This window comes from Daldinia vernicosa, assembly GCF_022497035.1.
Source record: "Daldinia vernicosa strain CBS 139.73 unplaced genomic scaffold F5Y00scaffold_12, whole genome shotgun sequence".
NCBI classification, from domain to species: Eukaryota; Fungi; Ascomycota; class Sordariomycetes; order Xylariales; family Hypoxylaceae; genus Daldinia; species Daldinia vernicosa.
The window spans coordinates 96,726-115,237 of NW_025953928.1; the positions used below are offsets into that span (position 1 = coordinate 96,726).

The following is an 18,512-nucleotide window of genomic DNA, read 5'->3' on the forward strand; positions in this document are numbered from 1 at the left end:
GCTGTTCAGTCCTACCAACGATACCCCTTGTAGGAGGGGGTATTGGTATATACGGTGGGGCAGGTGGCAGACGCAGCAAGCAGATCAACCTCATAACTCGTACGTACGGAGTAGTGTAGTCGTCACAATAAGGAATAAAAAGGGGGGCAGGTAACGGAAAGAAAAAGGATCACAAGTTTTCTTCGTATTGCAAGTCCATGTATTATGGTGTGCCAATGAACTCCCCCCCTCCCACGAGCCTGAGCATGGAAGATCTGAATTTTTGTACAGTGCTAGCTTCGATTAAACACGTCGAGCATTACGGCCCTTTGCTTTTGGTACGGTCGTCCAGCCATCGGGGTCCGCAGCCGGGGCGGCTTCGACTTCTGGAGTAGGTGACGAGGGTTGAGTAGGCTGTTGAGGAGAGCGAGGCTCAGAATGGCCATTTGCTCGACCACCTCTACCCTCATAGTTGCCTCGAGGTCCTCGTGGCGCACCACCACCGCGTCCTCGAGCATCGCCACGACCTCGTGAGGCGTTGACATACCCACCACGGCCTTGGCGCTGCTCTCCCGATGATGATGTTCTCCAGTTACCGCTCTCGGTTGCTCGGGACTTCGCGTTCTGGGCGCTGTCCCTGGATTTAACTGGTGCCTTCTGCTCTGCAGCTTCACCATCCCCGGCATTTCCACCCTTCGGTTCCTCCTTCGTCACAGTTGCGACCTCGGCCTTCTCCTCGACCGGTTCAGCCTTCGCTTTCTCCGCTTTCTCCGCTTCGGCAGCGGCTTTCTCTGCAGCTTCCTTTGCCGCAGCCTCCTTGGCAAGACGTCGCTCTTCCTTTGCCTTCTCATCCGCCTCTTTCTTTTCCTTCAGCTGTTGCTCTCGCTTCTCTGCAATCTCGCGCTCTTTTGCCGCTGTATCAATAGGACGAGCGGCACCGAAGGGGCTCGCTTTGGATTCGCCAGTCGCAGATGGCAGTCCAGGAGATATCACATCTGGAGATTCGGATACGGTTCGCTTCTGAAGGTTGAGTCGGGGACGGCCTGCGGGAGCTGGGGCAGCAGCCGAACCAGCGACTGATCCACCAGCAGGCGACGAAGGCGCCTCGGATCCATCACGAGAGCGTTCAGGGGACTTCACCAAAGAGTCGGGCCTCATGTTGCTGCGCCACTGATTGTCGCGCTCCGCTGCCGTTGGAGTGCGCTCCTGGCGCTCCGGGCGCTCGGGTCTATCTCTGAATTCTCTAGGGGGTCGAGAACCCTCCTGGCGACCTTCACCCCAGGTAGCTGGTGATGCCCTGCGATCCTTTCGGAAGGTATCACCTTTGCTAGCATCGTTAGTTCGGGGACGGCTACTATCTCGCGATCCCTCAGGACGTTCAGTCTGAGGAAGTGGTGATAGGGGGCCCTTGCGCTCCCAGTTACCGAAATCGCGAACCTTGCCGTCATCAGAAGGTGCGTCTCGGAAAGCGGGTGCTCGGCGTTCCCCAAATTCGGCAGGACGTCGATCGTTACTACGAGAGGGGAGGTCCGCCAGGGGGCCTTTTCGCTCCCAGCTGCTAAGATCACGAGCGGACTCGCCGCCGGCACCACGATTATCTCGATCCTTGGCTGAAGAATTATTAGCAGTTATTCACTTAACACTATTGGTACTTGGACTTACGAGGATCGGCAATCTTAATCTTGATGGTACGGCCTTGGAAGCTGGTTCCATCAAGGGTTAAGGCCTTCTTCAGGCCCTCAACGTTTGCAAACTCTGCATAGGCAAAACCTTTTGGGCGTTGTTCGATTCGATCTTCGATGATTCGAACACTAGTGATTTCGCAGTCCGCAAAGAAATCGGTAACAGACTCGTTTGTGGCTTCGTAGGATAGATTTCCCAGATGAGCGGTGTAAGGGGGCTTAGTTGGGAGCTGGGCTGGACCCTGGGTTGCGTAGGAATCACGAGAGTAGCCTTGAGGAGTACAAGTTAACGGTTGGTTAATCAATAACGGTTAATCAACTCAGCTTACCTCGATCATTGCCCGAGCCTCCGTAACTGGAATAGCCAGTTCGTCGTTCGGTGGAGGGCAAAGGCTGAGAGCCTGGGGGATAAGAGGTTAGCAAAATCAAGTCCATGTATAAAATCAAACCCCCGTTAGGAATTATGACGTACCGAATGAATCCTCAACCTCATCAGCCCATGATCCGCCATATTCTATTTTATGTTAGCAAAGTCGCCCGTTCTCCTCGTTTCTCTATTTTAATTATGGGGATGTCTGGGTTGTCTGTTTATGGAATAATAGCATTGTGGACGGTGGGAAGATGGGACGATGGGAGGAAAAGGAGACGGGAAGGGGGAGGGCGAACTGACTCTCCTCCTGCAGAAAGGCCCCAAGGCTCATCTTCTGCTGCTGTTCCTTCTTCTTAGGCGCTATAGGACATCAATTGTCAGCATATGATCTCTTAGGGCAAAGTGAGGCTAATCGGCGACAACATACCCATGATTGCGGTGTTTTAGCCACGCGCAACGCTTGTCGAGGTCGTCGCGCGCAGGTGGGAGATGAATGGCCGAAGAAACTAGGCTTAGTTCTTCGGTTTAGTTGCTCAGTGATGAGAGAATGCGGGTTGGACGGTAAGGCAGCAGTGATTTTCACAGATGCCAGACCGACAATAGGATTGAGAGGATACAAGTGGTAATCGAAAGTTTGCAGTGCAGGATGGGCAAGGAGAACCGAAAAGTTTCCTTGACCAGAAAGAAAAAAAATGGATGCTGTGAAAAAAAAGGCCGGGAGGGTTAGCTTAATTTTTTTCGCCAACGTATGAGAGATGGGGAGAATTAAGCCTACCTTGGTACAAGTTGATCAAGTACCAGCAATTTTTCAATTCGTGATGGCGGGGTTCAGCTTTTAATAACGATAAACTTCACACATTTATTGTGCGTTTTTATGTGTGTTGTATTGTTGTACCTTAGGAGGGGAAAGATTCAATCTTAGGTAGGTACATTAGGTACATAGTTACATCTTACCTAAGGTGCCTAGGTAGTTACATAACAGGTAGGTACCTACTAAATGTAAAGTTTTGAGTTTTGGTAAGTGGTCCGATAGCAGTTAAGTTAAGCCTCAAGGCGCATAACTTAATGCAAAGTACTGATATAAATACCTAACTACTAAACTTCCCTAAGGTTAAGTATTTCTTTTGCTGAGCACTTGTGCAAGTTATTCTACATACATATAATTATGGCAAGACCTGGGGGTTTCGAGGGGCTCACCGATTCCCCTCCTAACTGCATGTGCTAAATGTGCTAAATGGAATTATTATCAAGATGCGGACTGGACATGCTCGCGAGTGCCGCAGCTTTCTCTTGTCTTTCATTGGCCAGCTTTTACTGGGCCATGGCTCAGGTACCTAATCTCCAAGTACCTAGCCTACCTATTGATAGGTCTAGGTAGCACTTAACGAGGTCGGCGGATTTGAGCGCAGGGATTTATTGCCGCCGATGGCTTCGATGGCTGGATAGGTAGAATTCATATTTTTGAATTCGATTACAATACGAGAAGTCTCAGCTCAGAAAACTACCAATCAAACATCATGATTGATTAATTGATTGATTGCATACCAAATATTGAATAATAGGTATGGAATTTTAGATATTTATGCTTTAGATACGAATACTTTCACTATTAACAGCAACATTCAACAATATCAGTACTATCACGTCTGTTAGTACAATTATTAGTTTTTTTAGACTCGACCAACTGATATTATCTTAGGAGGTAGTCTTAGAGATTAGAGAAGCGCCTCTAGTGCTAACCTTTCTCTACTCTTTCGATAGTCATATCTACCTACAAACATGGTTTCCTCATCACAGCAACCGACGCCCCAGAGGCCCTCAGTCTCAAATCCTAATACCAATCATAACTCTGAGGCTATTAGTCCATATGATAGAGAGATGCCATCTACAAATGAGCTTAAGGAAATCGCAAGCAAGTCGTTGCAGACCGGAGTTATGGCCGGTAAAGTCATACCTTAGCCAGCGGATTAATAGTATAGACATACTAACTTAACTTCGTCCAGGCGGCGCTGGCTTGGTGATTGGGGCTGGGGCTGGTATTGTCCGGTCAGCGCCACCGGCATTGTTTGCATTAGTTGCTGGTCTCCAATGGTTTGCTCTTGGGTCTACTTACACAGGTGAGAATTACCGTCCTTTAACCACATGTTTCTAGCCGCTAATTAATATACAGCTTCAAGAGAACTCCTTTGGCATGCCTGGGGTGGTAAAGAAAACCTCACCACATCAGACCTAGTGAAGTCAAGCGGTATAGCTGGCGGCGTGGCTGGGATGGTCGGCGGCATGTTCCGTAAGTCATTCCGATGTCTGTACGTACTATATTCTGAACCTATGCTAATTGCTATGTAGGGGGCCCTAAGAATATTATACCTGGAATTATAGTTTTTGGCACTGCTGGAACTGCTGGTGCGTACCTAGCTCAGGTCCTCAAGAGCCAGTCCAAGGATGATTCCAAGGCCAAGTCGGGCTGGCTTGATTCAAAATGGAGTCCTTTAAAACGATTATCAGACAAAGAGTATGAAGAAAAGCTCGAAGAAAAAATTCTCCGGATAAACGCCGAAATCTCTATCATTGATGATCATATTGCTGCTCTTCGAGCGTCAAGCGGCGCATCAACCAAGACAGGCGAGGAAAGTAAAACAAATAACAACTCATGAACTGTTACCCGGTATGCTGAGTTGTTTATTACAACTATTAGGATTTCCGTGCCAGCAACAGAAAAGCCTAGATGATATTCTTTGATAGAAGGAACCAAACTCGGTCGATATTAGGTTCTGACGGGAGGAATTGGCACCAGAAATAAGACAGGCCAATGACGAGCACTTCATCAATCTCAGCCAGCCACCTGTATGAGACATCATATATAAATATATATACCCCTGACACCGATAGTACTTCACTTTATGTACTTAAAAACGTGAGTTGTACCAAGCCTCTAGCATTACAATGACCATTAGCTGCCGTGTAGCAACATGTGCAACTCTTCGAGGATAGGATACTTATCTAGGTAACCTAGAGTACGGTCTCGAAGATCTTCATCACTATCACTGCTAGTCTTGATCTTACCGTGACACATTCAACGTGATAGGAGCTCGGTATGCCAATTATATCGAAAGATGTAAGACTATGTAGGTACAAAATATAAATACATGGATATGACCTCAGCATACGTCATTGTCTGTGTAGACAAACCATCCCCCACATATGATAATATCATAAGTAGCCATCTATCTACATCCATCCAACTCATACACACTAACCAATTCCAATATTACCTACCCTACACGCCCGATACAACTTCAATTTTCATAAAAGCCAACCAAGATGACTGATTCGCGAGGAGGCCACTCGTCTGAACTTGAGCAGACGCCCCTTGATTCGCACCAACACGGCCAGGCACAGTAAGTTGCCCCTCCGGTTTATTTCTACCTACATATTAAATAGCCACGAAGATTCAGCAGCCTATCCAACCAGTCCCAAATACAGTCCAAACCTATAATGAACCCTTTCCTAACTGCTATCATACGATATACCACTAACCTCCCCCTTTCAAACAGAAACATCATCGATGAGACCTCCGCGACGTACGGCACCACTACCCAGCCAGACCTCGGGGCCAACATGGAAGTCCATGGCGAGGCGCTCAAGGACAAGGTCGACGGTGCCGTGAGGACTGGGCCGAAGGTGGCCGACGAGACTACCGGCGGCAGAGTGCAGGTCGCCGAGACGGGCGACTTGCACGAGCTTGCTGCGAAGAGGCAGCCTTAGAAGAAACATTAATTCAATTCTGGCTTGGATAACTATGTGATAAGGGAACATGTATAATACTGGAGTTGGACGGTTTTATTGTTTCGATACGGGAACGAAGGTATAAGCACGGTCGGTACGTTTATCATTGCTCGTGGGAATGTGATGTTTACGCCTGAACCAAATAGTACTCAAGACGCTCGGTCTAGCTTCAAGCTTTGGATAAGGTCAATACACAAGAAAGTTCTGCCTAAGGAATGCAGTTTAATACTCTACCGGAAACTAGGACAAATGGATGGCTCCTGCGCTGTTCTTGTATGCCTATATTCTGTATAAATGATCTGATTAGCGTCTTCGAATGGGCAAGATAGGCATATCCCTTACTTAAAAGGGGGGGGAGAAAAGAGCAGGGGAAAGCCAAGATGTTGTGACGAGCATGTGTAGCGGAGATATGAAGTTCCTACCGAGTACCTGATATGCATACGGGCCTGGATCTGTTCAAGGTACACGTAAATCTTGTTGAAAGACTTACCCCGGGACTGGCCTGAGATATCCATACAACGAAGGAATACATATATAGGTACCTACGGTTCCAGCTAGTTGGGTCCGTGGCTTACAGGCACATATGTCATTTCCCCATAGCTAATACATATCATAACCAGCTCTATCATTTACCGTAGGATGGTAATTTACTTGTATAAACAAGATCGATAAGATATATTTGCAGGTACCTAACGTCGATATTTCCCGTGTAATACGTATAGTCCATCGTGATCTATGTCTAAGCTGGCCATTCAATAAGTCTTGCCGGGCCCATAACCGATTCCCCCATACAAACCCTTCCCTGCAGATATAGAGCCAACTATAGGTATCATTGATATATATTACCGAGGGTAACAGTAGGTAACTTCGAAATAGACCACGGCCATTTCCCAGTTATCTTGCCAGTATAAATGTATATATACCTCGGCTACTCGCGGTAACAATTCTATTTGCCAGCTGTCTATCACGTCTTTGATACGCAATCTGGCAAAGATAGTTACCGGTGGGCAACTATGTAGGTAGTCGCCTCAGAAAAAAAAACCCCCAGAAAAAAAGAAGAAAATAGTGTCGAGACACGTGTCATGATATTCAATGAATAATTAAGAGAGCTAAAACAACCGTAATAATCCTGAATATACTCCAAATTACCAGAGGTATCGAGGTCCATTAACAGACGCATACACACATACACACACGAGAGACCGAAATGAGAATATCCGGACCCAAGCCCCCGCAGCCTTCCCTGCCAGCTAGGTACCTAAGGTATCCCCTTTGGCCCATCACTCTTTAACTAACCCTTAGTCCTTCCTGATAACCGCGTCGAAGATCTCCTTCATCTTCTTGGCGCTGTACTTCTCTTTCCGTTGCTGGCCGTCGGCGTAGTTGACGTAGGTGACGCCGAACCGGGTCTCGTAGCCCTCGGCCCATTCGAAGTTGTCCATTAACGACCACGCCATGTATCCCTTAACGTTGACGCCGTCCTCGCTGGATGCCTTGGCCATTGCGTTGATGTAGTCCCGGAAGTACTCGTATCGGAACGTGTCGTTGAGGATCTCGGGCTCCTTTAGGTCGTTCTCCCCCTTGATGCTTGTTCCGTTCTCCGTTACGTAGATCGGCGGGTAGTTGTACCGCTTGCTGAGCCAGTTGAGTAGGCCTCGGAACCCTTCCGGGTTAGGGCGTAGCCAGAATGATTGTGTCTCGGGGCCGATGCAGTCACCGTTCTTGCTGTAGGGGTGGGTTGATAGGTCACCTAGGAAATCCTCCGGGGCCGGATTACCGTCGCCGTGCTTGACATAGTCGGCAGTGTAGTGGTTCATGCCGTAGAAATCGTTAGAGCCCTTAACTAGAGCCAGCTCTTCAGGTGTAAACTCCGGCAGTCGGTCACCGAGTTGCTTTCGCATAGAGTCTGGATACTTGCCCAAGTAGATAGGGTCAGCAAACCACGAGATGGCAAACTCAATCTTTCGGTTGGCAGCTTCTACATCTCTCGGGTCCTCGGGGTCCCACGGGTATGTGTAGTCACCGTTCAGAGTGATGCCAATCTGTCCCTTGTCCTTAGGCTTGAATTCTTCGCGGTATACCTTAACAGCTCTGCCGTGAGCAAGGAGCAAGTTGTGACCGACGATCCAAGGCTCTCGGCTGGAATCACCGACAGCAGACTTGGCTCGGTTAGATGTGTGACCAGGGGCGAAGAACCCCGTACTGTACCCTAGGATAGAACTGCACCAGGGTTCATTGAATGTGATCCAGTTCTTGCATTTAGGAATTGACTTGAAAACGATGCGGGCGTAGTGCTCGAAGTCGAGTGGGAACTCTGTCCTATTTAAAAGCCCGCCATATCGTTTATCAAGTGCATCCGGGACGTCCCAGTGTAGTAATGTTATGAAAGGAACAATACCAGCTTCAAGTAGGTCATCGACGAACTTAACGTAGTGGTCGATACCAGCCTGGTTGATGGGATCATTCCGACCACCGAGAGGGATAATTCTTGCCCATGATAGAGAGAAGCGGTAGGCAGTAGCACCCAGCCTCTTCAGGAGGGCGATATCTTCAGCAGTTCTATTGTATGAATCGCAGGCGACGGACCCGTCAGTTCCATCTGCAATCTTCCCCGGAATGGCGCAGAAAGTATCCCAGATAGTTGCACCACGGCCATCTTGTTGGGTTGCGCCTTCGACCTGGTAGCTATGTGCGGAGAAAGGCTGAAGTCAGTGGCGAAATTCTCTTAGTATGTGGGTAGGGGTTGCTATATGTAATAGAGACAAGGAGCTCGGTATATAGTACTCACGCAGCTGTAGCGAAGCCCCAGAGGAAATCTGAGGGCAACGACATATCGAACAAGCGCTTTGAATTCTCAAAGGTGATAGATGTATATCTACATAGGCTATTCGAGATTGCCTACTAGCGTTTCGATTTCGTCCGGGAAAACGGATATTTACTCTTTACTCTTATGCCTAGCCAAGACTTCAGACGATCTCACGAAGGGTATATAAAGAGCAGAAGATGATGATGATGACTGTTGAGTCGAATCAGGCCGAGCAGAACGACTGCTCGACGTTGAAATGGAGGCTAGCATCTTCTTTATACCCTTGTGAGGTTTTAGGCTTTCAGAGGCGAGCTCGTCTTCTCTTCGATGTATAGTGTATGGCAGTGTATGGCCGGCACTTTCCCCTTTCTCCCGTATCGGACCGTGACGACCGAGAACAACAGGCTTGTACGATGATGGCTGTATCTCCAAACCATTCATACCCATTCTAGCCATTCTAGCCATTCTAGCCATTCATACCCACATAGGCCATAGCAACCATCTCCGCCGCGGGGTAATTGGAGCTTGTAAGCACACAGGCAAAGAGACAGGGTCCAATTTTTGATTTGGGCTGTTGGGATGTCCCCCCACAAACGAACTCGTCATGTGCCGGAATCATATTAGATCCCAGCGACGGCCCGTGTCTCCGGCCACCAAAAGGCGCATGTCTATCCAAGCTGGCCAAGTCTCGAGTTCTTGGCCCTTTATGCAGCCAGGAAAGCCAGGGGCTCGTAGAAACTTCGGCGGTATAGCCGAGTGGGTAGACACGATAGTCCCCATTCTTCGAACAGCGGTGTTCCTTGGATTCGGGATAGTCACGAATTGATGAGTGGCGGCGCTAACGATTCAAAAGATCGATCTTGGCCACCCGCCCTGCCTGCTCCGTTGGAATGCGGCGCAACATCCCTTCACATCGAAGGGTCCAACTTCGAGAAGCGGATGTTAGTTCACTATCGGCGAGTTATCCGACTTGCGAAAAAAAAAAATCAACAATAAACACTTGATTAAGCATTGGACCCTTGGAAATGGCTTTACCTAACGTCAAATTCAGCTTGGGAGCCGGTTGGTTTATGCCGAGTCCCGGATATCAATGTCGTCGTACATACATAATAACTCCTCTTATACGTTGTTTTGCGGAATCTTTATCCTTTTTCCTATGTCCATTTACCGACTGCCATCTCGGTCGCTGCAGAAAGATCTCGGCGATAATCACTCGATGGTTTGAAAATCACCTGTTTCGGGCTTACCCAATTCCCTGGCCGAGTCAATTCCCTACTCGATACAACTTATCTTCTCATGTAGACGGAATATCGGATCTCATTGACAGATCATTAATGTGTATCCTTGTATATAATGAGGGCTTCAACATAAGATTCACGTATCTAGTCGCCGCGTTGCAGGAATGAAAGGCACTGCCAGCCGCTAACTAGAGAACTCAGGAGGAAGTGAGCGCATTTCCGACGGATGCAATACTTATCCTATTTCGAACCGATCTTTCTTTCTCGCTAATGCTTTATAGTTGTATCATCCGGTAGCGGGTAGACTCGATCGGCCGCATGTACGGCGACCGAGCGATCAAAGTGATGCCCTAGGCAATATTCCCGCCCTCTCCTTCATCAACCACTCCTCGTTTTCTCTTACCCGTCGTAGGCGATTCATAGAATAGTACCGTCTGTCCTGCTTCGTTCCCTGCCGCATCATCTCCCGTCCATTCTGTGATTTCGTATTCGACTCGAGTCTTGCCGTCTCGACTTTCCCTGACACTTTTTGTAGTACGTATGTTGCCCAGACGACTACCTAAAATCATACTTTCAAACCATGGAATACCAGCTACTTCCCGTCCGATCAATTGCGAGTCTTGGTTGGATGCATGAGTAGGTTTAATAACCATAGAATCCAATTCGGATTCGTCGGGAATCAGGCCTAGATCCTCCAGGTCACGAAGGTCCTCGGTTAAGAGGCTACCCAGCGTCAATTGAATATAGTCGGCCTCACTCCTGGGTTCTTCGGACCAATACGACAAGGGAGTGCCGCAGAACCCACAGAACTGTCGCATAGCATTTTGTTCAGCGGGGTGGGAATAGGCACGTTTAATATTAGCCCGAGACTCGTCGGGAAAGAATGGAAATGTTTGGCTATGGTACCATGAAAGCGGAACTCGAAGGAAGGCCGAGAGAGGTGTCGCTGATGAGATTCCTATCCATGTATGCAGCGTTAGCTCCGCGTGTATATTGCAACCAGCTACTTCGTAGATGAAAGAATGATAGGGCTTGTCAAATGTCTACTTACTGTGGCTTGTAGTCGAATCAAAGAGGACCTGAGCTCCTGCCGGTGAACCCCCGGGTATCAGGATCGTGTACTGATTCCTGCCGCAATGGCAACTTCCTCGTAAAGCTCTATCGGAGCTCATCATATATCGTTCTCAAATGATTTAAATCTGAGGGACGAAAGTGAGTGAAGATCAATAAAACTTAAATTGCTAAATAAATAAAATCGCAGAGACAAGACAAGACAGAGATTGGTATTGTTTTGAATTAACTAGTATAAAGTATAAATCCTAATATGTATATTTGTATGTTATGTAGAGGTTGGAATCGTCTGGAACGAACGAAAGTGTTCCAATTCGATAATCTCGTGTTAAGAGAATCATCAATTAAATCAAGGCGCGTCATTAAGTGGGCTGATAACGTTGGCCCCACGCAGGTAGTGAGGTAATTCAACTGGCAACTACAATCTGATAACCCGTTATTGCAATTAGCCAGATTACCTAAGGTAAGTTGTAAACTTGATGTCATAGATACGGGAAAATAATATTTAGAAGATGAAGATTATTAATCTTACCGTAGTTATTCCTATCATTAAAATAAATATCGTCAGTCCCAGTCTTAACAAATAGTGTACCCGAGTTATCTCATGAAACGGCTTTCTCGTGCAGCACGCTTGCATTGGTCGACTCGGCTAGAACGCCACAATTTCTATTCCCCGCATCCCGGAGATTGTCGTTCAGCTCATCGACAGCTTGATTTTCCTCCTGGGTCGTAGCTGATTCAGCATCTAGGAGCCCCTTATCGGATCGATGAAGCCACCACTTAAAAAATATGGTGAAGAATTGTGCTATAAATACCTGTTCCACCGTATATAAGAGTACCGGGACTTGGATAGACGAGATAGTAAAATTGTCGAGCTGAGACCACATGGCAGCAGCTAACGGGATCCCTACGCTCGTAGTCTTCGCAGCTCCGCAGAAGCAAACAGCAACAACGAGTTCTTTGGGCATCTTTTTAACCCTCACAACCTTCCGAATTGCCTCTGGTAGATGAGAGCCCAGTCGTGAGTCAGCAACGTAACCATTGATTACCTTAATAAGGACATCCGGTGGCGATGCTACCCAGTAGCAAATAGCAGTAAACAAGATATATTCTGCTATGTTTATAAAAACATTGAATATTATAGACGATTTGGGTAAAGCAGTGAGTGCCCCTGTCTGGAACGCCCCTGAAAAAGTCGACCTAACAACCTAAGTTAGTTTACGTCGAATCCTACACAATCTTCTCTGTCCCTCTATCGAGGTTGGCCTACTTACCAAGCTACTAGCATAAGCAACACGGAGCAGAATTGTGCTAGATAAAATGTACTCAACGTCCAAGACACCTGCTTCGGAAACGTCCATCTTAGCCCCTGACCGACGACGAGCGGAAGGAGAACGCTAAGCCCCAATTGCTTCATAACGTTGGCATACATTGGCCCTAAGGTATCTGCTTTCGCCGGTTTAAGCGAGTCAAACTCGCCCCCGCTAGGAAGAAACCCATATATTAGCCAGGGCGAGAGAAGGGAGCCGACAACATTGCCAATCACCACTTCGATAATAGCGGCGGCTTCATCACCGCCCGCATTTCTCGTCATTACCACGTTAGATGCGATGGTGGTCGGGATACAGCTAACTACGACCATTCCAACGAGGATGCTAGCATCAATCGTCCCCGAGCTCACTCCTCCGGCGACTATTATGATATGGATTATGACTGGGACGGATCAGCAAAATGACACAACACCGAAACGCAACTAGAATTCCGCACCAAGTTGAATAACAGGTATGAGGACAAGATTTATTCCTTGCACGACAATGTGCAGGCGCCAGTTCATTACATGTTCCTTGAGTTTTGCTGGACTAAGTTGCATCCCGTTGATGAAAAAGATCAAAGCAATGCCCCCGTATAGGATAGAGTATTCTGACCGGATGATACCGCCACGGGCCGCAACATCTGAAGAATAGATCAGCAACCGAGTACAATACCGAGAAGATATCCAAGTCTCCCCTAACATACTAGGAAAGAAATATCCCAAAACACAAGCAAGACCAAATCCCAACACTAGCCAATTGCTCCAGATGAAGCCTAAAACTCGCTTGACCGCCTGAACAAACTTTGGGCGTTCTTTCGTAACGGCGCTCTCATGAGCTCTAGGAAGCTCTCTCATTGTTTCCGGTCCGCTCTCACTTGAGTATCATAACCACTAATCTTAAGTGGCGACCGGGTTGGTACCCAGCTTGAGTGATGATCGCGAATACTTAGATGATGATCAAATCTAACGAAATAAAATTTTAACATTTCATGATGGCCCAGAGTGGTTACTGACAAGGTTACGATGGATACGACTTAGAGCACGCAACCTCGGGAACGGCTCCTATCATCGGAAGGAGGCCAAAGTTAATCCCATTAGGTTATTCCCTATCCCCGATTCTATCCGACATGGAGAAAGGATCCACTCGCAAAACCACATGGCGTTCCCATCTTCCTTTTCGCGAAACGTGACGATGGGAAAAACGTGACGATGGCGATCTCAAACACTAAAATAGAGAAGATAAGCTTACATCCTCTGTATTCTACCTTCAGCACAGAAACATATCACAATCGCTAGTACCGGCCCGTCGCTTTCGTCGTCCCGTCGTCTGTACCTAATGTTTCAAATCGTCTGCAAGGAAGAATCCGGGGAATGATTCCTGACCACGCGGGTTTCACCAGTGAAGATCGGCAAGGTCTAGACTTCCGAGACCTTGATCCGGAACAGAGTCTGTTCAATCTGAGCTTAAGCTGTTTATTTAAGGTAATTATTAGTTAAAACTTTTAAAGGTCCGTCTATGAAATTTTCTCCGCCGGCCGACTCCCGATTTAGAGCAAGCTCTTCCCCGTTCCGCGCCCATTTCCGAAGGTATCATTTTCTCCTTGCGGCTTTTGCTTCGGAGCCAATACTTCAACGATCTCTTTTCCTCTTTTGGACGCCATTCAACACATCCTGCTAACTGGATAACTTCAACCTCGTCGGATTATGATTTCCCAAATCGGCTGTCTATCTGAAGTGAATGTTGATGTCGTTGCATTACATTCACCGTATTCACCGACCCATGGGAGACATCTCCAATTCTGCCATGCGGTCCCATACACTTGGGTATAACTTGCAGGTCTGTCAACCGCGCGCCGGTTCTCTTAGGAACTCGGGTCCGGCGCGGAACACCCAACGTCGTATTCCAGCGTTCAAATGACAGCTCTTCGTCATCTTCGCTGCAACGTCCCAGGGGACGAAACGTACCATAAAATTCTTTATTTTGTCATTTACCAGAAATAGTGATTCGCTTATCGGAAAGAGTGGGTGAATTAAACAAACGAATTTCTATTGCTGACCTCATTTGGTATCGAGTACTTCATTGTTCCTATTTCTCTCATGCTTTCATAATGTTGTCGTTACATATAGGAACTACGAATTTACTAGATACTGAATACAGACCGGACATCGTCATGCTAACATGTAGAGAGGGTATCCGAATGAAAATGGCCTACGTGAGTATTCAGATGTCAATTCCCTACAACACATATGTAAGTAGCCCCCGTAATTCGGTAAGATACCTACCCATCAAACGGCTATGAGACTTGAGCATTGGTTAGTTAGATGGGTAGGCCAGAGCTTCTCTCCAAGCAGATCCGCTCCATCGTCCCGAGCCTCCTAAATACTGGGCATTAAGACAGAGTCACATTTTGATTAACCTTGGCATTGATGCAAGGACTCTACCCGAGAACACTGCATAGGTACGCTTTCGTCACAGGTACCCAAAGTGAATAATATATGGGCGCGGAGCCCCTTTATTCTTTATATAACTTACTCGCCCATTAAAAACGATATGATAGTTCGAGAACATCTAGAAGATATAACTATATGTCGTGCAATATACTGTCTAACTTTACAGCCCATTAGGTACTATTCTAACGATGTTAAAGACCACGTAGGCGAGTAAGTTACGTACAAACCATACTTCGCTGTAAGCTGACTATTGGAAAAAGTCATATTGCAAATAACCATAACGTCGAGTAAGCCGTTAAAGGGGAAATATAAATTTTACCATCGGATGATCAATCCATCAGTACGGACTCCCCGTCAAACCAAACACTTCAGACCACGCGCGTTTTGAGTAGTACCCGTGTCCAACATAGACGTAACAATAGCCAAGCATAAGCAACCCTAGATGTAATATAACAACCTATTGAGGTGGTACCGATGAAACAGACATACAGCAAAGTGCCGAATAAACGAGAATAGCAATATGCCCCAAAACAAAAAGACCATATACGCGCGCTTATTAAATAGGGGATTAAGCGTAGTCTCATTCCAACTTTAGCAGCGGAGGTTCTGTACTGTTTGCCAAGAGACATACATACTACCCACCAGTATTATCCCAAAATGAGCTCCCGGTATCCGGAACCGGTTGGATACCGATCGCGGATTTGAACAAGCCATCTGGTTCAGAGTATTTATTATCATTTAGGTTAAGATATCTCTTTCCGCTAGAATCATAGGGGTAAACTGGTAAAAATCTAACAATTTAAATCAGAGGAACTATGAATTATTCGAAGGCCACCTCCATGCCTAATTACTTCATGCGTCAGCGTTACGTGACTCACGAGGGACATTACAAGGAAGATCACTCGACTTATATACATATCGACTACGTAAAGCGTATGTATATCAAGTCATTTTCGTACATCTATTCCCTATAATGGATATCGGAGCATTCTGGTTCTGGTGGTGCTGATATGGACGACGACATGCTTGCTTGCGGCTATTCCGAGCGGAAAGGCCCGTTCCGAGGATAACTGTCGTATAGTTTCAACCATGCACTTCGTCGATAAAGTGGTTATTAATACTATAAACTCCAGGGATTCGATATTTCCATTCACCCCTGAAGGTTTTGCGGCGGCTCGGTTATGAGCCGGTATAGGGAAGCGTAGCCGAGCCGAACTTGGATGTGCTCGTTTCCGAAGGATGCCATTCTTTCAAAGGGGGGGGGACTTGGTGAGGTTAACTGTAAAGATTGGAAATACATAATTGCTCGGAGAGGCATTGATGGGTAAAAATGGGATAATCCATTAGTCTTGTAAGGGCTAACGTTATCTACGAGGATCATAATTCTCTTTTATGAGATACTAAACGCATCGTAGTGGTTTACTACGAGCACATGCAGAATAGAGAGATGTGAATATCAAAGATTTGCGTAACGATCATAGCCCCTATCCGCCTCCCGGTTTTGAACCAACAACGCATCTTTTTTTTAGCTTCTCAAAGTAATTTATGGCCTGGGTACTTGCCAGGTAATAGTTACCTAATAAATTGCATTTCTTTTAAAGCTGATATAATATCTTTAGATTATCACGTCGGCGATGCTTACCTCTCTTGTGAAGTCGTATTCAACATCTGATGATTCCCTTTTACTCCCGAAAAAAAAGTAGCTTGCTTACCTCCACATACACCTAACGCCCAAAGCCTTAGTATATCGAAGTATCATGTAAAGAAGCGATGAGTGGCCAAGCCCTTCTTTATTAATTTGTATTTGTTAATAGGTAGGAGCATCCAAAGAGCAATACAAACCGATGCCGATGCCCTCTTCCAAGCAGAGCGCGAAGAATCTATAGCACAGCACGACCACGCCACCGCGATCTCGATTTCCCAAGGCATTCCTATGACATCGGATATGGAAAGCGATGATCCTAAGTTAGCCGAAGATTTGGAACTTATGAATGAGCTTACGGATAAACTCATTGCTACCTATATCACTGGGGTCGAGGACGAAAACCAAGATGGAAGCGAGATAGAACGTTTGGTTCCTGCTGCTGACGGGCAACCTGAGAGCTCATCTTGGGCTACCGCTCGTATACCTCGGAAGTTTACTCCTCCAGGCCGGGACTGTTTGGCTTGTGGAGAGAGAAAATATTTTATCGATGTGGCGCGGGTTCCTTGTAGCCATGAATATTGTCGAGAGTGTCTTGCGCAACTATTTCGGAGCGCAATGTCCGATGAATCATTGTTCCCTCCGCGTTGTTGTCGGCAGAATATTCCTCTCGAAAAGGTCCTGTCTTTCCTTCCAGAGGAACTCATTCGCGAATTTCGAGTCAAAGAGGTTGAATTTTCGACGCCACGTCGGACATACTGTCACCAGCCAGAGTGCTCTGCCTTTATCCCCCCAGAAAACTACGTGGGTGATATCGCAACCTGTAAAGATTGCGGTGTACAAACCTGCATTACCTGCAGAGGTCCCTCGCATAAAGGCGATTGTCCAGATGATAAAGATCTACAAGAAGTCCTCGAACTCGCCCAAGAGTATGGATGGCAACAATGTTATAATTGTTCATCGTTGATCGAACTGAGCACTGGCTGCTACCATATGACGTGGGTATCATCTTAGTAGATGGTGAACTAAAGTATTAACCATTTCTAGGTGCAAGTGTCGTTCTCAGTTCTGCTATATTTGCGGCGACCCCTGGAAAACTTGTAGCTGCCGTCACTGGGATGAAGGTCGAATCCATTACCGGGCAGAAGAGATATACCGCAGAGACCATGGAACAGACGACCAAATGGACACTCGAGACGCAAACATAGGACGTATTGTGACTAACTTACGGGAAAATCACGAATGTGGGCATTTCTCTTGGAGATATCGGTCTGGGACTTACAGGTGTGAAGAATGTCGGGACACGTTGCGTGAGTATATTTTTGAATGTCGCCAATGTAACATCATGGCATGTAGAATGTGTAGGTATAATCGCTTGTGATGTACGTCGATACCTACCTACCGAGGTAGTTATTAATAATAACAACCTATTATTATATTATATCTAAGTAATTAATAGGGATATCTTATGTGGAATATAGGCTGGGTTGTCATTTTTAATTACCCAGGGTGACGTTGTTATATATTCTAGGTAGGTAAATATACTATACGCTGTGACGCGATGCTCCCTGAAGAAGGAACACTGCCTTTTTACCCTATAATTATTGAGATACCTGAGTAGATATAAGATGGTGGAGATGGTAGGCGACTATTCATGTTTTAACTCTATAATATCATTCAACTAGGAACTTGACTGTTGTTGGTCCCACATACTTAGAACTTCGCAGGAAGGGATAAAGGGTGCTATACCGCCTACTCCGCCTATAATGTTATGAAGATGAGCTATCATTATGTGTATTATCATTTACCTACAACAGTAGAATATGGAAAAATTTGGTCTGTATTACCCCAGAGTATGTGATACGGTAACTTGGAGTGACATTAAATGTATAGCTTCCTGGTCCTTCGGTCTTCTACTAGCTAGGTAATAACCGAGTAACAGCAGCGAAGTCCTTGAAGCTGACCACAATAGCAATACTATAAATATTTATGGTTCTGTCTGATGGTTAAAATTTTCTACAAAAGGGGGGGATCTACAAACATCCATATCTCAGATCCCTTTATTTGAGGGTTTGTGAAGCACGAATGATACAATTCTACGATATAGTGTAGTTGCTCCGTCTAAGCCTACACTCGGTCAAGACTTAATTATATGGATGTGTATTCCAAGCGGGC

General features: G+C 46.4%; 7 protein-coding genes across 7 annotated transcripts; 3 read left to right on the forward strand and 4 right to left on the reverse strand.

The window, feature by feature from the left end:
• Window positions 1-200: 200 nt before the first annotated feature.
• On the reverse strand, window positions 201-2,875 carry F5Y00DRAFT_21547 (uncharacterized protein). Its single transcript, XM_048005568.1, has 7 exons — window positions 2,807-2,875; window positions 2,459-2,730; window positions 2,332-2,391; window positions 2,134-2,175; window positions 1,991-2,062; window positions 1,642-1,932; window positions 201-1,589 (listed from the first exon to the last, which is right to left on the reverse strand). The coding sequence occupies exons 2-7, from the start codon at window positions 2,460-2,462 to the stop codon at window positions 283-285; spliced, it is 1,776 nt and encodes a 591-aa protein (XP_047866833.1). The 5' UTR covers window positions 2,463-2,730; window positions 2,807-2,875; the 3' UTR covers window positions 201-282.
• A 530-nt stretch (window positions 2,876-3,405) lies between these two features.
• Window positions 3,406-4,917, forward strand: F5Y00DRAFT_231121 (uncharacterized protein). Its single transcript, XM_048006990.1, has 5 exons — window positions 3,406-3,593; window positions 3,731-3,973; window positions 4,035-4,148; window positions 4,202-4,318; window positions 4,378-4,917. The coding sequence occupies exons 2-5, from the start codon at window positions 3,811-3,813 to the stop codon at window positions 4,683-4,685; spliced, it is 702 nt and encodes a 233-aa protein (XP_047866834.1). The 5' UTR covers window positions 3,406-3,593; window positions 3,731-3,810; the 3' UTR covers window positions 4,686-4,917.
• A 435-nt stretch (window positions 4,918-5,352) lies between these two features.
• On the forward strand, window positions 5,353-5,796 carry F5Y00DRAFT_259925 (uncharacterized protein; the record flags this gene model as incomplete). Its single annotated transcript, XM_048010959.1, has 2 exons — window positions 5,353-5,429; window positions 5,586-5,796. 2 exons carry the CDS (start codon window positions 5,353-5,355, stop codon window positions 5,794-5,796), a joined length of 288 nt encoding a protein of 95 aa, XP_047866835.1.
• Window positions 5,797-6,457: 661 nt separating this feature from the next.
• F5Y00DRAFT_21789 (glycoside hydrolase family 1 protein) lies at window positions 6,458-8,943 on the reverse strand. Its single transcript, XM_048005605.1, has 2 exons — window positions 8,606-8,943; window positions 6,458-8,502 (listed from the first exon to the last, which is right to left on the reverse strand). Exons 1-2 carry the CDS (start codon window positions 8,647-8,649, stop codon window positions 7,116-7,118), a joined length of 1,431 nt encoding a protein of 476 aa, XP_047866836.1. The 5' UTR covers window positions 8,650-8,943; the 3' UTR covers window positions 6,458-7,115.
• Window positions 8,944-9,868: 925 nt separating this feature from the next.
• On the reverse strand, window positions 9,869-11,231 carry F5Y00DRAFT_21842 (uncharacterized protein). Its single transcript, XM_048005618.1, has 2 exons — window positions 10,913-11,231; window positions 9,869-10,819 (listed from the first exon to the last, which is right to left on the reverse strand). Exons 1-2 carry the CDS (start codon window positions 11,034-11,036, stop codon window positions 10,212-10,214), a joined length of 732 nt encoding a protein of 243 aa, XP_047866837.1. The 5' UTR covers window positions 11,037-11,231; the 3' UTR covers window positions 9,869-10,211.
• Window positions 11,232-11,534: 303 nt separating this feature from the next.
• Window positions 11,535-13,099, reverse strand: F5Y00DRAFT_251916 (putative sodium bile acid cotransporter; the record flags this gene model as incomplete). The annotated part of the gene is made up of 4 exons (XM_048009876.1): window positions 11,535-12,132; window positions 12,207-12,645; window positions 12,700-12,885; window positions 12,949-13,099. 4 exons carry the CDS (start codon window positions 13,097-13,099, stop codon window positions 11,535-11,537), a joined length of 1,374 nt encoding a protein of 457 aa, XP_047866838.1.
• A 2,435-nt stretch (window positions 13,100-15,534) lies between these two features.
• Window positions 15,535-17,718, forward strand: F5Y00DRAFT_251917 (uncharacterized protein; the record flags this gene model as incomplete). Its single annotated transcript, XM_048009877.1, has 3 exons — window positions 15,535-15,628; window positions 16,510-17,335; window positions 17,385-17,718. The coding sequence occupies 3 exons, from the start codon at window positions 15,535-15,537 to the stop codon at window positions 17,716-17,718; spliced, it is 1,254 nt and encodes a 417-aa protein (XP_047866839.1).
• Window positions 17,719-18,512: the final 794 nt, after the last annotated feature.

Excerpts from the sequence above, each read along its gene's own strand:
- F5Y00DRAFT_21547 (XM_048005568.1), bottom strand. Across the intron at positions 2,063-2,133 it reads TGAGGTTGAGGATTCATTCG|GCTCTCAGCCTTTGCCCTCC; the intron begins GTACGTCATAAT and ends CTTATCCCCCAG. Across the intron at positions 1,590-1,641 it reads GATTAAGATTGCCGATCCTC|CCAAGGATCGAGATAATCGT; the intron begins GTAAGTCCAAGT and ends ATAATTCTTCAG.
- F5Y00DRAFT_231121 (XM_048006990.1), top strand. The coding sequence starts at position 3,811 with ATGGTTTCCTCATCACAGCAACCGACGCCCCAGAGGCCCTCAGTCTCA. Across the intron at positions 4,149-4,201 it reads TCTTGGGTCTACTTACACAG|CTTCAAGAGAACTCCTTTGG; the intron begins GTGAGAATTACC and ends ATTAATATACAG. Across the intron at positions 4,319-4,377 it reads GATGGTCGGCGGCATGTTCC|GGGGCCCTAAGAATATTATA; the intron begins GTAAGTCATTCC and ends ATTGCTATGTAG.
- F5Y00DRAFT_21789 (XM_048005605.1), bottom strand. The coding sequence starts at position 8,649 with ATGTCGTTGCCCTCAGATTTCCTCTGGGGCTTCGCTACAGCTGC. Across the intron at positions 8,503-8,605 it reads TGGGGCTTCGCTACAGCTGC|CTACCAGGTCGAAGGCGCAA; the intron begins GTGAGTACTATA and ends CTCCGCACATAG.
- F5Y00DRAFT_21842 (XM_048005618.1), bottom strand. The coding sequence starts at position 11,036 with ATGATGAGCTCCGATAGAGCTTTACGAGGAAGTTGCCATTGCGGCAGG. Across the intron at positions 10,820-10,912 it reads TGATTCGACTACAAGCCACA|GAATCTCATCAGCGACACCT; the intron begins GTAAGTAGACAT and ends ATACATGGATAG.